General features: G+C 40.2%; 2 protein-coding genes across 2 annotated transcripts; both read left to right on the forward strand.

Annotated features, from left to right (window-relative positions):
• Nucleotides 1-395: 395 nt before the first annotated feature.
• On the forward strand, nucleotides 396-12,061 carry cln3 (CLN3 lysosomal/endosomal transmembrane protein, battenin). The gene is made up of 15 exons (XM_070981958.1): nucleotides 396-701; nucleotides 811-847; nucleotides 1,666-1,762; nucleotides 1,882-1,965; nucleotides 2,152-2,231; nucleotides 2,557-2,642; nucleotides 3,752-3,824; nucleotides 4,563-4,706; nucleotides 4,900-5,039; nucleotides 7,770-7,822; nucleotides 7,910-7,978; nucleotides 8,134-8,189; nucleotides 8,294-8,387; nucleotides 9,203-9,343; nucleotides 9,928-12,061. The coding sequence occupies exons 1-15, from the start codon at nucleotides 647-649 to the stop codon at nucleotides 10,042-10,044; spliced, it is 1,326 nt and encodes a 441-aa protein (XP_070838059.1). The 5' UTR covers nucleotides 396-646; the 3' UTR covers nucleotides 10,045-12,061.
• Nucleotides 12,062-12,585: 524 nt separating this feature from the next.
• Nucleotides 12,586-18,650, forward strand: LOC139343563 (serine/threonine-protein phosphatase 4 catalytic subunit B). Its single transcript, XM_070981286.1, has 9 exons — nucleotides 12,586-12,731; nucleotides 13,330-13,629; nucleotides 14,836-14,887; nucleotides 14,985-15,035; nucleotides 15,408-15,509; nucleotides 15,827-16,000; nucleotides 16,155-16,281; nucleotides 16,507-16,696; nucleotides 17,705-18,650. The coding sequence occupies exons 2-9, from the start codon at nucleotides 13,520-13,522 to the stop codon at nucleotides 17,832-17,834; spliced, it is 936 nt and encodes a 311-aa protein (XP_070837387.1). The 5' UTR covers nucleotides 12,586-12,731; nucleotides 13,330-13,519; the 3' UTR covers nucleotides 17,835-18,650.
• Nucleotides 18,651-18,807: the final 157 nt, after the last annotated feature.

An 18,807-nucleotide genomic window follows, 5' to 3' on the forward strand; every position in this document is an offset into this window, starting at 1 on the left:
ATGTGAAATTATGTTATCAAGTATTTATTAACAGTCCAAGTGCCATTTATGGACGCTTCATAACAGGAGTAATAGTTGTCAGCAAATAACAAACACTTTAAAATGCCTTTGTGTTTGCTCACAACTACGTCATAGCTTGTTATTTATGTTATGTTATTTTTGTTCTAAACCATATATTAAGTGTTTATATACTGCTTAGAAATGTGAAATAGGTGGCTTAAAATAAAGCCAGCTAACGCAAAACCATCAATAATTAATCAATAAAAAAATTTAATCGTGTTGTCTCTCTGATGTTACACTGATATTACTGTAATTTATATCAGAGTAATAGACGTGGACGTTCCCCGAAAAGCGGCACCGCACAGGAACGTTTAGGTTTGCTTTTGTTTCCGCGGGAATTATTTGTATGAAACACCACCTTTCATGTGACGTTCAAAGTTTACAAAATTAAACAGAAATACATGTTGACGCGGCGGGACGTACAGCTCGTTCTTGGTGGTGAATTTGCCGTCTGTCATGGTGTAAGCTTAGTTAGCTACTTAGCATCCAGTCTACGATGTCTCCCGAGCATTTTAATGGTTTTAACTGTTGGTTTTAGCCTGGTTAGCTCAGTTTTATTGATTTCATCCTGTGCTCATCCGTAAACATGGAGCAGGCAGCCAGCGTCAACGCGGATCCTGTTCAACGCTCTGACAGTAATGGTGGGTTTGTCATCTGTCAGCACTGTGTTTGACTTCACGCTTAGGTGTCAAATTACACACATTATTGTTATGCGAGTCGCTAAATCGCTCATTTATCTATTATTTACAGGTCATTGCACACAATGGCGCAACTGGAGTGGATTTTGGTGAGTGTCTAACAAGTTTTGAGCTATCTGAAGCTTCCTGTTCGTGTTGAGTGACAGATCACACAAGTGGCAGCAGCAGACACCTTGTATGTGAGGTGTTATTTCTGTTGAAGAAGTGACACTCCTGACATCTTTCATGATGAAAGAATTGTTGTTCCCAAAACAGTTTCAAAGTCACGGTGAAGAAATGTAAGATTGGAAGAAACATGGAGGCCCCATACACACTTTGATGTTTAGTGAGCCACAGTTATTCATTTGGGTTATTAGTTACTTTGAAGTAGGTGTTCAGTTCAGCAGTTATCCCGTTTCTGATAAAATCAAAGATTTTTTTTTTCCCCTGCTCCAAACAATTGTCATTATATCGGCCTTTAAAAATCCACCATCAGTCGACCTCTATTAGTCACAACCAGTTGGTGCAATCTGGTCAAGTAAGTAGTGCTACCTGTTGGAAAGATAATAACAGGATTGTCTTTATAATAAAGTTATTTGAGTCCTTATTAGGATTAACATGAAAGCAGGGTATTATATTTCAATACTTGTTGAATACCACCTGAAATAAGTCGGTGGAATCAGGCGTTAATAAACAAAAATTCTAAATGTTCCTCACCTATATTTTTGTCATCTAAATTCCATTTTTTTAGTTACTTTATTACTCAAGAAAGGTTCTTATAAAGCCAACATTAAGACATTTGACATGTGCGATTTAGATCTACAGCTCTTTTTGTGTTTCCTCAGCCAGTGGCTCAGTTGTGTGTTATTGAAGCATCAGAATCTGCTTACCCTGTCTTATCGATCCCTTCTTCTGATTACCACCTCAGGCTCCTTGGATTGTGCAACAACTTTGCTTATGTGGTAATGCTGAGCGCAGCCCATGACATCCTCAAAAAGCAAGAGTCAGGAAACACCACAGCATCTGTAAGAAGGCAAATGTATATTGAAATATTTTGTCTTTGTAGTGAGCCATGTTATTGTTAAAAAGTTAAAAGTATGAATTCAGCAGACATAAAACTGTGAAGCACATTTTTTCTGTCTAGACTTCAGTCACATTGGCCGTGGATTTCCAAGGTGGGAACAGTAGCAACAGTAGCCGCTATGACTGCAATCCTGTCTCCACTGCGGTAAATGGACAGTCAGTCAATACACAACACAAAAATAAGACATTGTAATGCCTTTCCTTCAGCGCTTCTTATTTGACGCGTCATGTGTGAAATCTAAATGAGTGATTTGAAGGAGGACACCACTCTCTTCAGCGACAAACATGCTCTGATACTCGTGAGTGACAGTTGCGATGCTTTTCTCCTCAGGCTGTGCTGTTAGCTGACATCCTCCCAACGCTCGTCATCAAGCTGTTTGCTCCCTTTGTGATCCACAAAGTGCCTTATGGGTAAGACAGCGGTTATCATGTGTAAACCTTTTCATGATATTGGTAAGTTGGTTAACCAATGCACAGCCAATATTCAAAATGTTGGTTCACCGAAATAACAAAAAACTGTTTTTGGCTGTTATTTAAATTAGATGTTTTTATGAATACCAGCTTTCATTTGACTGACTGACAGTCAAATATACGCAGTCTGTGAGTAACTGGACAGTGACTCTCTCACAAAGCAGAAAGAATAGGATTGAAAACATGGTCCTTGAACGTTTTTGTGTTGCATTAATATTGTAAATTTCCTGCCTAACTCTTTTTTTTTTTTTTTTTTTTTTTTCAGTTTCCGAGTGTTGTTCTGTGTCATCATGGCAGCAGCAAGTTTCCTGCTTGTGTCCTTCTCCTCAGCTGTGTGGATGAGCATTCTCGGTGAAGATGTTTCTGTTTTTTTCTTTTTTTTTGCAGAATTATTATTCATTTTATTCAGGCATTTATCATTATTGGTGGTGGAACTGATGATGGTTAGATACAGCTTAGCTTAGCTTTCCTGTCAGCTTATCAGTGCGGTTATTTCACAGAAATATGATATCGTTTAAGTCTTATCGTGACTTGCTGCTAGGATTATCTATCGCCATGCTAAGACCGATCTGTGAACTGAAGTTCAAGTTTGTGTATTAGCGTACACTTTTCTGCGATCTAGACTTCTTTAAAAAGATTGTAAGAGAGTCTCTGTCGTCAGCAGAAATCACGTTACTCCCAAGATGAAAGGACACAGACCCTGCAAGGGTCCCACTGCGCCTGGTCCAGCAGGGCCACATTAACCTTCTAACCTTGGCCAAAAACGAGCTATGGGCCCCTATGTACAAGTCTGTTGCTCCCACTCTCTGTTAACTGTAAATGCAAAAATTCCAGGCGTGCAACATTTCACCTGTCAGTGATAACTCAAGACGACATGTGAAATCTTAATTTACTGCTCACTATTGAGTAAACTATTACTCTCTGTTGGTGATAGAGGTAGAACACAAATTTACTGTAAATTTACTGAGAGCTATTGATGTGGAAATGGACCTCACCACCTACCGCAAACTCATTTTGGATGTTATGAGTTGCAGAAAAAGCACAGGTGGAAATGATAACATTAAAGTCAGCCATGAAAGCGAGCCAGCATTGACAGCACTAGAGCCCTGGATTGGGCACACTAGAAGTAATGCAGCTACTGTTAATGTTCTTAGTTGCTGACAGTCGCTGATTGCTCTTGTTTAATCAGTTCTTATTTTATATATTTCTAATTATTTATTTTTCTTTTTTTAATCTGTGCTCTTTTCTGTCCTTGTGCTGCTGTAACACCTAGATTTACCTTTTTTCTGTGGACTCAATAAAGGATAATCTTATTTAAATGTAGTGATGAAATTTATATAGAAACAAAGGAATAAGCCCCCGGTGATATTTACCTTTCTGTGATTCACGAGCATTTTAAAGTCACCTGACTCACTCACTCACTCACTCACTGATGAACCTTGCTGTCACTGTGTTTGTAGGAGTGATCTTTGCCAGTGTGAGCTCTGGACTGGGAGAACTGTCCTTCCTCTCTCTGACTGTCTTCTTCAGCATGTAAGCACTTACTCTTTCCATTATTCCTTTTTTCCACCTTCACATAACTTTTTTCAATCCATTTAAGTTGAGATGAGAAGATCCAACTTAAACTTCAGCAGACGATGAACAGCGTCTGTGAGCCACACCTATAGACTGTCAGTCGAAGAGGGCTTGAACAGGAGCACATTATACAACACTGCACATAGTACGCTGAACTGAGTGAACTACATTCTCAACAAACTCCAAATTTTTATTTGACATCCTGCTTTCCAGACAGGCCTACTTCTGCCAGGAAGGAGTTAAATAAAAGAAATGATATAAAGATATTCATTATGAATAAAAAAGTGTTAGTAATTATTTAGTTTCCAATATAATTTCAGAGGTTGTTTTAAAAACTCTTTCTTTTTGAAAACTTAATTTCGGCATTGTGCTTGTGACTGCAGTGTTTTGTGGCTCTCCCTGACATCAGAGCTCTCTTAAATGAACCTTAACTCTGAGGCTTCAAAATGGTTCCTCTTTGCAACCACAGTGCCATGTGACAGTAATGGGACGACAATTGAACCTGTCTCAAGTCAGCTTCACCTTCCTCAAACATCATGTAATGCCCTCTGTCAATGAAGACTGTCAGTAGCTGCTGATGGTCTAACAAAGCGTGTTCCTGCATGTGTTGTGTGTGTATGTCTCATGTTCTTGTGTTCGTGTAATGTGTCTGTACAGTACTCTGGCTTATGAACACTGTTTTCCCTCCTGCCTTAGGGATGTACTCGGAGGTTGGGGCTCAGGTACCGGTGGTGCTGGTGTTGCTGGAGCCCTCCTTTACTCAGGCCTCACCCAGATTGGCCTGTCGCCCCAGATTACACTTCTCATCATGCTGGTGGTCCCGTTTGCTATGCTGATTAGGTAAGCGCTGTCCAAAATGTCCCTTCAGTCTTACCTTCTAAAGACTTTGATCACAAACCTGCCAAAGTCTACCATCCATGGTATGATTCATCCAAAGAGAGCAGCATTTTGGATTCCTCATTCAATTAAAGCTGATTATCTTTCAGTCATATTTGCCCTTCTTATTTTTTGCTTATCCCGACACCACTGTCAGCTATTTCCTGCTGCTGGTTCCTCCACCTTCATTACCTCAGTGGAAAAACAGGGAGGCAGAGTATGCAGCTGTGGGCTCTGAGGAGAGACGGCGGCTGATGGATGGATCAGAAGAAGAAGAGCAGGAGAGATCAACCCTGGGTACATGTCACACACTGAATGTAACCAACACTATAAATCATAAAAAGATGTTGCTTGTTGAGCGGGTTGAAGATAAAAGGATGTTGCTTGAGCGGGTTAGTCTCATAGCAGAGTTTAGCATCTGCTGCAGTTGTGCAATGCATTCATTTGGAAGCCCTCAGAGAAGTGCATCGCCTTAATCTAATCAGATAGTAATGGAGTGGAAAAAAGTTTGAACTTAATTTTGCTTGTGAGGTGTTTTTTTTATTCTGAATATGCACTTTAAACTTGAAATGAGCGCTTAAATGAGACACCGGGGTCAAATTCACAAACAGTATGAGAGTCCTCTCAGAGAGCTCCTAACGTAGCCCAGCATTTTCCCAGTTCAAGAGCGACTTTGGAAAATTAGCAACTCTGAGCAAATAAGGAACAGAAACTTTTATCTTCGTGAGGAGGCGTAGTTGACCCTTTTGCTAGGTATGACACTACAAGATGTGATTGGTTGATAAAAAGGCACCGAGTGCTTAGTGATAATCCACAGTGAAAGCCCTAATCATAGCTTTGAGTCTCTATTAAGCCATGGTGTAATCTGGAGTACTATTTTCTGCAATGAACATCTCTGTTGAATAAATAGTAAGCCATACTTCAAAAGAAGCCGACAAATGTTTGAAAGCACAGCTTACACAGGAACCTGTTCACATGCTGGTAGTTCTTCTATTTATTTGCATGTGTTTTTACCATGCTGGTCATTTTAGTACGTGATCTATTTGATAGGCCTATTAATGGGGAAAAGACTGAGCTTTCATTAGTTTCTGTGATTGTTGGCCAGCTCATATAAGTAGCTGTATTAAATGTCATAACTCTACCATAAAGAGAAGTTACAGCAACAACAGTGGGGAAGCCCGCTGTGTCCGTGAACGCCCGTCTGTGAGCATGCATGTGCAGACTTTGAGTGGAAATGAGATGAACTGCTCCACAACATGAGACTGTGAAAGCACTACAACTGTTAGTGTGACTGCAGCTCTGCTGGTGAAGGCTGTGACAGATGCCAATGTCTGCCAAATGTCTTAGCATGGTGACCACTTTCATTTCTGCCATTATAGCGTTATTGCATTTGGTGGGAGATGTGAACACATCTCAAACAAGATCGATCACAAACCTTATCCTGCTCCATTTAATCTGTAGACTTTCATTAACTCACTGTCATTTAGTGTTTGGAGAATATTTCTCCTCCCTCTTTCTCTTTCCACCGTTTTCCCCTTTGCTTAAGAAACTCTTCAGTCTCTCAAACGTCAGTTTTTCAAAGACTTATCTTAGAATTTGATCACATAGAGCAGCTCTTTCCTCTAAAGCTTTATGAATATGGCTCGAGGACCTCTTGGGACTCAATCATTTATGAGGTCAGAAACCTCAGTGACCCCAGTTATTGTATCTTGTTCTGGTTAGAGGTGTCACTCAGATATGTCTGTCTTCATTTGAAGAGATATGCATGACATGAATATGGAAGGATTTTATGTGGGGAAACTGATATGACAAACTGGCTGTTATCTGCCCTGTGTAGCAGTGAAAAGTGATATCCAAGTTTCAGATGATGGACCACAATACAGATTAGAAATAGAGCATTACATTAGCTCATATCTTTATATTTGATATTTACACTTTGTACTTGAGTTAACAGGATGGCTTTGTTTAAAGCTTGCCAACAAACAGCTCGTTTCCAGTTTCCCCTGCTTCTCATTCTTTGTGCTTAGCTTGGCTGCTAAGTCAGACGACTGGCAGTTACAGAGCAACATTACATCACATCATTCATTATGATATGTCTCTCTTTTTGACTCTGTTTTGGTCTACACTAACTGCTCAGAAAACAACTGGCTCTCTAGATGCTGAATGCTACACTATCTGAGGTATATGCTGAGTTTATTGTTGATTTTTTTTTTTAATGAAAATAATTTCCTGCTGTGGGGGAAAAAGGACTCAGTAAAGTTCTGGGCAGGAAAGCCAAAACTGAAAGATGCTAAAATGCTCTGTGGAGTTGAAAGAAGCTGCAGAGTTGGTGATAATTCTCTATGGGTTTGTTAATATCAGTGACACTTCTAGCGTACAAGCAATGACGTGATCCATTGATAATATAAAAATATTGATTGCAGCTGCATTAAATACCACTAATGCAGTTCTCCAAATCCTCCTTACAAGACCACCTGAACACCAGTCGACCAGTACTCCATGTTCCTCTCTGATCTGCCAATGCTTGGCAAGAACCCATTTTTCCAGTATTTGCCATGTGCACATCATTTAAATGATTAGTTCAACAATTGTACATGTATGTGCTTTATCTCCAAGAAATGAGTTGAGAAGATTGACATATGTAGATGGAGTCTGGACATGGTTAGCATAGTGTAGCATAAACCATGTATGTAAACCACTGCAAACTGCAAGCTCAGTAGTGAAACACGTGACTTTACACATTTCTGACAGTGTCAACAAAAACTGAACATTATGAACTTTGTAAAGGTGGAATTTATGTCAGAGCTGTTGTATTGAACTGCAGTAGATTGTACAGCTGTACCTGATACAGTGGCCGCTGAGTGTATGTGGACGGTGGAGTGAGCAGACCTGCAGAGCCTGCTTCTCCACAGTAATTGATCTGCTCTGTCACTGCACTGTTGATGTGAATGAAGTCTCATTTAAAGTTGTGCTGTTTGTTACTGAATAACTACACAGGCCATGTTCTCTTCCCTCTGAATGTAACAGAGGGCGCGACTGCGGGACCTCTGACCTTCACAGAGAAACTACACATCATCAAAGTAAGCGTGCTCTTCACTTGACTTCAGACTTGAGTGTTGAAGTATTTGTCTGGTCACACTGTTACTCCTCTTGATTCCTGTGAGCAGGGCTTGCTGAGGTTTGTGTTTCCCCTGGGACTTGTCTACTTTGCTGAGTACTTCATCAACCAGGGCTTAGTAAGTTCTCTGGTGCCCTTTGGCATCACATTCATCTCACTGCATGTTGTTAAACTGACTGCAGCTTGCTTCCAGTGTAAGCTGTATGCAGGTATGAGATGTAAAGGACCACACTGATACTGAGCCCAGAATAATTTAGATGTTTTCTTTTCCAGATGGAGCTTCTGTATTTCCCCGACTTTTTCCTGTCCCATGCAGCACAGTATCGCTGGTCAGTTAACCTCACTAGAATGTTATTCTGAAGTAGTTGTTAAACATTAAATTGTTTAAGGTCATAGACTTTAGTGTGGTTGTTAATTTTAAGTGTGTGCTCAGGTACCAGACGCTGTACCAGCTTGGTGTGTTGGTGTCTCGATCCTCCCTGTGCTGTGTGAAGATCAGGAAACTGTGGGCTCTCTCTTTGCTACAGGTCAGAAATATGAATATAAAGCACAAAGCAGCACAAAATGGACTTTTTGTTTTGGGTCCAACTTGAGGCTGCCTGGACTAAGTTTCCCTTCCATGAATCTTGACAATTCATATTAAACAGTATTACACAGTGTTTACTGGCAAATTTATTCAGTTGCATATTCCTTTATTTTCCACATGAGGCAACTAAATAAGGCCAGGAAAACACCCTGGTTAAGGTTGTGTATTAAAAATTTTAAAAATTCTTATTTATTAACTTGATAGGTGCTGGCCCAAGATTTCAGTTATGATGCCACAAGACTGATGCTAGTTTCTCCCCTTTTCTTGCATACTGATATTTGATTGATACAGTAAATTGAGTGTATTTTGATACTGACTGCACTGCTTTGGGACAGCTGGCAGTATTAATATACTACGTTCAGCTCTTATTGAGGCTGATATTTGCACTTAGTTGACTGTTGCAAACAGTGCTGCATCATTAGCTGTCATGTCTGGTAAAAGCCACCAGATGTCACTGTTGGTTCACCTGGCATAGCAGCTCCTGTGGTAACCTGCCTGAATAGAAAAGAAGGCTTGTGTAATTGCTGCCAGTTTCATTGTAAATATTAATTTAACTATACATTTAAATATTTGTAAAGTATTGATTTCTCTTTGGTTATATTCACCATTACTGTAGCTTTATGTTTTGGGTTTCTAATTATTACAAGTGACTTGTGACTGTGTCTTGTGTCTGGTTTTCAGTGGTTTGTGTCTTGTGTTAAAGTGCTGATTGCCAGGCTCTCTGTCTCTATCTCCCCTCCTCTCTGCCCTCCACAGGTGGTGAACGCTGTGCTGCTCCTGTTTGCAGTGCGTTTCCTGTTCATGCCCAGTGCCTGGCTGGTGTTTACTATTGTCTTCTATGAGGGTCTTCTGGGTGGAGCTGCATATGTCAACACCTTCTACTTCATCAGCAAAGAGGTCAGGTGGTTTGTTATTCAGGGTATCCACATGTCATTTAAAACAGTTATTTGCTGTTGATGCAAGCTCAGCACTACCTCAGTGTTAACATCTTCCCATGATGCGGTCAGTATAATACAGTCCATTCCTACAGCACTAGTGCCATCAGTACAACAGAGTCACGTCAAACGTAACCATCCTGCTGCTCTCTATACTGTGTTCATTCACTGTTTATTTCCAACTGTTTCTACGTGATCGATCTATCTATCTATCTATCTATCTATCTATCTATCTATCTATCTATCTATCTATCTATCTATCTATCTATCTATCTATCTATCTATGTGTATACGTGTATATATTGTACACATATACATACATACATACATACATACACACATATGTGTGTCTACACACACACACACACACACACACACACACACACACACACACACACACACACACACACACGTATAAGCATAAAAATACATTGTTGTACATTGCCGTGTCACCCAGCTTCCCGTGCAGCTGAGGTTTGCTGTGTTTGTCATTCTTCACTAAATGTGTAGTGTGTGCTCATCCTGACGTCTGTCTTTCCTCCACAGACTGAACACAGACAGAGGGAGTTTGCCATGGCTGCTGCCAGTGTAGGAGACAGTCTGGGCATAGCTCTGGCTGGACTTGCTGCTTTCCCCGTGCACAGATACTTTTGTTCCCTATGACCCAGCCCACACACTGACCAGCATGATGAATAAGCAAGGCGTGGGTGCGTTCCATTTGAGGGATTTTTTTATTTTATTTCATTTTTTTATCAGGGATGAGTTAGAGACTATCTGACAAAAGCAGACTTTACTCCTACATAAAAATATTGATTCCACATACCGCATTCAATACAAATTCACCACCAGTGAGCCATCCAGGACATGGTGGCGTCTCTTACTAACGTATCTCTGTCATGAACTTCCACTGTTCACCTTCCTTTTGGGACACACATGCCGGGTGCTGTGAGTGACCATGATCAGAGCCTGTGGTCCCACAACATAAGTGGCTTTCAAAAGGATGACATGGTGATAGTGTACTTAACTTAAAGGTGCAATATGTAACATACAAATTTTTGCTTGAAACTTTCAAAAAATAATAGTGTTAACAGAATGTAAAGAAATAACAGGTTTGATGTTATGTCCAAAACATTCTATGTATTGTATGGCAGAAATATGTATCTGCTGAAGTTAGCATGCTAACCAGCTGTCCCCAGCCCGTCTCATAATACTACGTTGTACCTTGAGAGCGGATAATCTTCTAAATCAGTTGCTGCCATTTAGAGCTGGCATTATGCAAAGGTACCAAGTGCAGCTTTAAAACTGAAAGTGGTACAATAAAATCATCAGTACTAAAGGCCTTAGAGCTGGCACGGCATGACATAATTTATGTGATGATAATTTGATTTTTTTTTTTAATATATTCACCAATGAGGATGTGTGATTTTTGATTTTTATTGCTTCATAATTACATTTTGATTCCTCAATACACACAACTGAAGAGCCCAGCCATTGAGTGCTGACTGTTGCAACACCATTATGACATTATTTTTGGCTTAACACAGTTAAAGTAATAGTAACAGAGTTGCTTCTTTTCTCACATCCAGATATTAGAAGGGCCTCAGTAGATTAAATTGTTTATGGTTCCTTCTCTTAGAACCTGGTGGAATCTGGTTATTCCTTAACTCACTGACATATATTGTATATACTTACATGTTGTGCTTTTCAGTCACTGGTGCTGGTAACACAGGTCATGACTGAAGTAACCAAAGATGCCTTTTACTATGAGTTTCTACTAAAGATAATAAAGCTCTTTTTTATGTGGAAGAGCATTTTTGATTTTATATACTGGAACAACCTGGAAAACATGACAATGTCCAGAGCTTTATGATGTTAATCATTTTAAATTAATATGAAATCAGTGAAAAGGTAACAAAAGACAGTAGGGACATGTTTGGGTCTGCATGTCATCTTTGTCATCATTACCAGGGCTTTTGTCTTTGTGGTGTACTTTTCTGCTTGTTTTGCTGGAATTATACTTTTTTCCTCCAAAAATCTGTTTTCCTGTTTTTAAACTTAATCTTAAAGTAAATAAGAGCAGTTATTATAATAATTATCAAATAAGAGCCACAATGACCGAATACACTTTGTTCACATACACACCTTGTTTTCATATCTCGAACACATTCCGATGTGCACATTCCTACTGAGATCAGTTTTTTTTATATTTCATGTTGTGCTGCTACATGTGGTCATAACTTTGTTACAATTTACAGATTGTGTTGCTTGTGCTCGTTTGATCAAAATGCACAAATCTCCAGTTAAGTGTCGAATTACAGCTTCAGACTTGAAGAGAAAGCATTAAAATGGGTAACTGTCATGAAAAATAAAAATGTATACCGTAATTGTTCTGTGATTATTGCTCCTGGTCATTTGAAATGACATAGTCTGAGGTCACAGTATTCTTGATAATGTGGTCTGTTGGTGAGTCACTCAAACACCACACATCTGCCTGCCAGCTTTGACTTAATATATGTTAGGTTTTATTCCAAACATTTTGCTCTATAATATGACTGATCATTTCTGTTTTCACTCCAGCTGCAGCTAATGACTATTATCATTAACAACTTATCTGGTGATTATTTTCTCAATTGTATTGTAAGACATCAGTGAAACATGTACATTAAAATTTTGTAAGCTGAAGGTGATGATTTCATATTGCTTGTTTTGTTTGAACAACAGTTCAAAGCCCCAAAATATTAAGTTTACAATCAAATAAGACAGATAAGCAGAAAAATCTTCACAATTAATAGGCAAACTAGGGCATTATTTAGTTTGACTTAAAGAATAACTACAACAATTAATCTATTGTCAAAATTGCTGAATCGTTTTCAGTCAATCAACTTACTGAGTAATCAACTAATTTTAATTTTAACTGACTTTCTTTTCCCCTCAACAAATCTCATACCTAAGAATATGCAGAGTTTGACTGCTGGACACCAGATGTCTCTTCTTCGTTTTATTCACATTAATTTAACACCTTACATCTTACTTTTCCCTCACATTTAACAGATTAAATTATATAATTCTGACAGCAAAGCCATATTTTTCTGCGGGATAGGTTATTCCAACTGTGAAATATACGCTACTGATCGCAGTCGCCTGGGAGCTGGCTGGACTGAGCAATGCGCGCTCCCCACACCGGAAGTTACAGTGAAGTCGTTCGTGTTCATGAGCACGGCAGGAGCGAACCGGCATAGGCGAGACCGGGAGGAAAAAGAGGTGCCGGTGGACGGCGAAAAAACACGCGAACCACGGAATGAAACACACTGCTGTTTGTTTCTCAGATCCATACTATCACTCACTTAACGGTAATTACGCTAACTCGTGCTTCGTTGAATTCGCGGCGTTGTGTGAATCGTTTTCGTAGCGTCTTGCTAGCATTAGCTAGCTTGGTCACAAAATTAGCCGTGGTTAGCCAGCTAACGTTAACATGGAGCATTCCGCAAGCTAACCTAAATACGTTTCTTTATTTCATTAGCATAATAAGGCTGTGTAAGTGTTTGGTACCAGTGGCCAGATTACTGTTATCCTTCAGGACAAATTCCTCAACAAAATGATTGGATAAGTTATCAAAGAGTCAGTTGCTCGCTGACGTCGTTAGCAGTGATGTAAGCTAATGTGCTAATGGTTAGCTTACTGTTTAGCTACGCCCATAGGCCTTACAGTGCTGGACGATTAACTCATCTCTTGTGCATTTTCTGTATTCTGTGTAAATATTGAATAATATAATTTGAGTTTTCTATCGTTTTGATTACATTGTTATGCTAGAAACCAGATTGAGGAAACTCAAATTATCAAGATACAACGTTAACTAAGCATGTTAGCGTTACGTGAATGTTGTTGCGTTGTTTCGCTCTTCATTAAGGTTTGCTGTTACAATACTTTGCCGTCTTCTTTCTTCCACAGTTCCTTGTTCTTCACATCCTCATAGCAAGAGCCTGATGTACAAGCGTTGAAGAGCCCGGCCAATATCGGAAGAAGGGAGTCTTTTGTGACTGTCCGGCTCATTGCCTACAGAAGGAAGAGTCTGTTATTTCAGTGACCCCGGTGATTGAGGAGAGGAGTGTGTGATCATAGTGTGTGAGCGGCTCTCCCTATGTGTGTCACAATGGGGGACATCAGTGACCTGGACCGACAGATAGAGCAACTCAGACGCTGTGAGCTGATTAAGGAAAATGAAGTCAAAGCACTGTGTGCCAAAGCCAGGTAATGGATGAACTTGGCCTATAATACAGGCACAGTAACACAGATCTTAGATGATAGATCCACCCATTGATCTGGGTAGCAAAAAACACAGTCAAAACGAATTGAAACACAGAACTAAAATATGTGCCAAATGGTATACTACGTTCTAATGCTTTATAGTATTAATACGTATTAACCTTCACATTATATTGTGACTGTGCCTTTGGAATTTCACTGCCTATAAAAATTTAATAATAGGGAAGCAAAGTAGTTATTCCAAGAAATTTAATACTTTGATTTGTTTTTCAACACTGTTGCTTTGAATTGTTGTCTCAAAGCCTCCATGAGAAATGTCTCAATGCTTTTTATAATGGCTTGTTGGTTTAATTTAATAGTGGTTTGTTTTCTCCAATGTAAAAGGTTACAAACATTAAGTTGACAAAAGCTGGAACATTCAGAAGTATTGTTTACAGCACAAGTGTCTATACAAGATATTATGAGACGAACGCTATGATGCTGACCATAATTTGATAATACAGTGGCACATAATAACTGACCCTGAGTTCCTTTGCTCACCTTGGTCATGTACTTGAATTGTGCCGTCTGGGCTGCTGTAGTATTTTTGAAATATTTGTTTGAAACTGCATATTCAAGTAATTAGAATTGGTATGTTGGGGAGTAAATCTTAATGGACGATATATAAATATAAATACAAATACATATATGCTGTATGTCTAAACTTTGAATGAGTGTTCAAGTCTACCCTTCTTTAGGTTGCTTAAGAGGCCATTATTAATGCTTTGTCATGATTGGTTGATGGTGGTGTTTAAGTGAGACACCAGCCCAAATCTATCATATCTTGTAGCTATGCCCTTGGTGTGAAAGGTGGCTGTAAAATAGTATTCAAAAATATCCACAGAAACTTCTAAAATCACTCTGTAATGTTGACATTGCTTTAGTTTAAACATTGAAATCAGGTTGTAATGTCATTGCCATTAGTTCTGTGATTGTCCTGTCTGTGTTGCACGCTGAATTTGAAATGAGATGTACCAGAAATGAAAAGAGTGGATGTGTTCAGCTAGGTGGCATACACATTCATCCCTGTCTGTGTGTTCAACGCCACTGCCCGCTAGGGGGTGTGTTGAATACACCAACAGAAAATCTAATAGGTCTTAGCAGAACTTGAAATCATAATTAAATGTGTATATATGTGTGTGTGTATTTCAGAGAGATTCTGGTTGAAGAAAGCAATGTCCAGAGAGTGGACTCTCCTGTCACAGTAAGTATCATTTTCTATTGGCTTGTGTTTGCTCAGAATTGCACATAGACTGAAATGAATGTGGTGATCATGTTTTGTTTCTTTGTTTTTCTCACAGGTGTGTGGGGATATACATGGTCAGTTCTATGACTTGAAAGAGCTGTTTAGAGTAAGTTCCTGTTTCTTGTTACCTGTTGCTCACTACAGACACGTATAGACAAAACCTTACAGAAGAGGGTTAAATTAGTTTTTTTATCATGAGAGTCCTCACATCGCTTTTGACAATTTGAAGTAAGGTGTAGACATGTCCTGTTACACTATGGGGCTTGAAGGACATGCCCTGTTCATACAATTTACTCTGTTCTTCACCTTGTTCGTTTGTATTAGGGAGCAGCACTCCTGGCATACAAATACCTGGTCAAGCTTGATACAGGTCCAGTCCCATGGAGAATGATGGTCACACTGATTGCAATGTTTAGGTGTTTAAAATAAAATTCACAGTATACCATGTTTAACCAGTTTCTCTTTAATCTCTTGACAGGTTGGTGGCGATGTCCCAGAGACAAATTATCTCTTCATGGGCGACTTTGTGGACCGAGGCTTCTACAGTGTGGAGACTTTCCTTCTTCTGCTAGCTCTTAAGGTACACGTTTGTTTTTTCTGTTTGTTTGATTTCTTTTGTCATGGCAGTGCTGTGTTTTTGGAAAATAGACCAGATCCCTGTACCTGTATTGCATGTTCTGACCAAGTTTTTTGCCCCATAGAAGAAACTGCTGTGTATTGACTGTAGAATTCTAGTTTCTTGAGCATATTTTGAATCTCTTAGGGTGTTTAGGATAAGATAAAATAAGATAAAACTTTATTGATCAGTTGGTTCAGTCAAACCAGATGGTTCAGTCAAAAATATGCATCGGGCTTATAAAATTCCCTTGACCTCATCTGTTCTGCTGGGCTCCTCAGGTGCGTTATCCAGACAGGATAACCTTGATTCGGGGAAACCATGAGTCCCGGCAAATCACCCAGGTCTACGGCTTCTACGATGAGTGTCTCCGCAAGTATGGCTCGGTCACTGTCTGGAGATACTGCACCGAGATATTTGACTACTTGTCCCTCTCTGCTATCATTGATGGCAAGGTGAGATATGTTGTCTAGTATTTCCTTCAACTTCGATGACAGTTCATGCATTTAATTCACTGACACTGAAATGCTTCTGTTAAGCTGCTTCTACTCCACTGGCTAGATTAAGGTCCATCAGTTGGGTCAGTAGATTCTTCTCTTTGTCCTTCAGATCTTCTGTGTGCACGGTGGCTTGTCTCCATCCATCCAGACACTGGACCAGATCCGAACCATTGACAGAAAACAGGAAGTGCCCCATGATGGGCCTATGTGTGACCTTCTGTGGTCAGATCCTGAAGGTATACAGGCATCTTTCAAGTCTTTTAAACAATGCGTTGCTAACCCACATGTTTCTGAGCAGTCCATGACATTGTATTTGGCATGATAAAGGGAAAACTGGCAGCAGTGGCAGAATTTTAGTTGGATATACAGCAATAATTTTCAGTGTGTACATCAGTGTCTCTCTCTAACTGTGATGCCATGTTAGAAGCAGATCTTCACCTCACTGATCATCTCTCCCACAGACACCACAGGGTGGGGCGTGAGTCCCAGAGGTGCTGGCTACTTGTTTGGGAGCGACGTGGTAGCCCAGTTCAACGCTGCCAATGACATCCACATGATCTGTCGAGCACACCAGCTGGTCATGGAGGGCTACAAGTGGCACTTCAATGAGACAGTGCTCACTGTGTGGTCAGCACCCAATTATTGCTACAGGTATGTAGAGACAGTAAAAATGAAATGGTTCCTGTTTGAGTCGACATAATGTCAACACCTCCACAGAGTAATATTACATTTACAAACACTGCCCCAAAAATGGACCACATGGACCACATAGGGTCAACGTCAGTTATATCTGTGATCGTCACCTTGTGATCATTGTGATGAAAGATGAAATGGCCGCTCTTTTGTTACTCATACAATTTTAACATTTTTCTACAATAATACAATTTTGAGACAAAGTGTAACCATTAGTTCAAAAATGATAGCCCCACAAAAAATGGCATATCACATGAAAAAGAAATCACTCTAATCCACTGAATGCATAAAGGGTGATGCACAGCCATGAATCAGTTGGCCTCATGGTCAGAAATATAATGGATAATGTAGAGTTTATGAAGTGATAGCTAGCTGGTTTCAGATGTGGGGGATCTGAGGACATTGTGGTGTTTTTGAACACTGAAAAAGATTTTGCAGTTCAGTGCACACAGAGCTAATTTTACATGACATGTCATGTGTGGGCTGCACGGTGGCGCAGCAGGTAGTGCGCGTGCCTCACAGCAAGAAGGTTGCCGGTTCGATCCCCGGGTCAGGCGGGGCCTTTCTGTGTGAAGTTTGCATGTTCTTCCCGTGCATGCGTGGGTTCTCTCCGGGTACTCCGGCTTCCTCCCACAGACCAAAAACATGCTCATTAGGTTAATTGATGACTCTAAAATTGTCCGTAGGTGTGAGTGTGAGTGTGAATGGTTGTTTGTCATTACATGTGGCCCTGCAATCGGTTGGCGACCGGTTCAGGGTGTACCCCGCCTCTCGCCCATTGTAACTGGGATAGGCTCCAGCCCCCCGCAACCCCGAAAGGGATAGGCGGTATAGATAATGGATGGATGGATGGATGTCATGTGTGGTGTGAGAAGACCTGGTCTAGAAAACAGCCATGTGTCGCTTTACCCTCTAAATTTATTTTCTGAAGTCTAACCAGTTTGTCATTTCTCTCTGAACAATCAGATGTGGCAACGTGGCAGCCATCTTGGAGCTGGATGAGCATCTACAGAGGGAGTTCATCATATTTGAGGCGGCGCCACAAGAGACCAGAGGCATCCCCTCCAAGAAGCCAGTAGCTGACTACTTTCTGTGAAGTCTTTGAGCAGACAGCCATGACATGTCGACATCTCCGGTACCATTTCTCACCAGCCACCCTCCATCCTGCTGCTGGACCGTTCTGTCAGTCTGAACTCAGAGCAGTTAGACAGAAAACCAGCCAAACCCTGCGGAGCTCCATATAGCTTCAGCTTGAAGAGCTGGATTTTTGCCCTACTGCCCAAGCCTGACAGAGCAGTCACTGTGAAAGGTGTAGGGGGTGCGGTGGATACCGGGCCCCTGACTGTTGTCACTTCTCCTCAGCTTTGTAAGATGGCCATTTTCTTTCTTCTTTTGGCCTCCTTCCATTTCAGCCTGTTCTCCTCACTCACTCCTCTGTAGATATGACACTCTCCCTCCCTGACTTTACCTCCACCTTGACCTGTATTATTTTTTTCATGGCAAACATTGTCATTTAGCTTTAGAAGTCTTTGGAAGGAGGTTTTTTTTCCCCCCAAAATATGCAGATGTAAGGAAGTCTCACAATTTTATCATTTAAGGAATTCCTTCAGTGCATATATTGTCTTTATTTTTGATTTTTGTATGATTGTTGCTGCCATTATTACATGCAAAATGACCTTTTCCTTCACCCCTTTTTGCTCTTATGTTTCTGTTTAACTGTCATGTGTGTCACTATTTAACATGCCCAGTGCTGCTGCTCAGCACCATCACAAATAGATACCAGAAATGTAATGACTGGCCAACAGGAGTCACTATATTCACCATTGTTATCTCTCTTAATTCCTTTTATCTACAAATCTCTAGGTCTGTCATTTTTGATATTGTGAGAATAAAGTTTTTGTATCAATGCTGATTTATTTCCAGGTGTGCTTTATTGTCAAACGCACTAACCATGATTTGTCATGTTCATTGGCACATTTTTCATGCAATCATGTCTGAAACGCATTGTGAAGTGATGTGAACGTTACTGTCGAAAGCCGAGCTGGTGGCATGCTGTCACTTACATTTTG

The sequence above is a fragment of the Chaetodon trifascialis genome, chromosome 15 (genome assembly GCF_039877785.1).
Source record: "Chaetodon trifascialis isolate fChaTrf1 chromosome 15, fChaTrf1.hap1, whole genome shotgun sequence".
NCBI lineage: Eukaryota > Metazoa > Chordata > Actinopteri > Chaetodontiformes > Chaetodontidae > Chaetodon > Chaetodon trifascialis.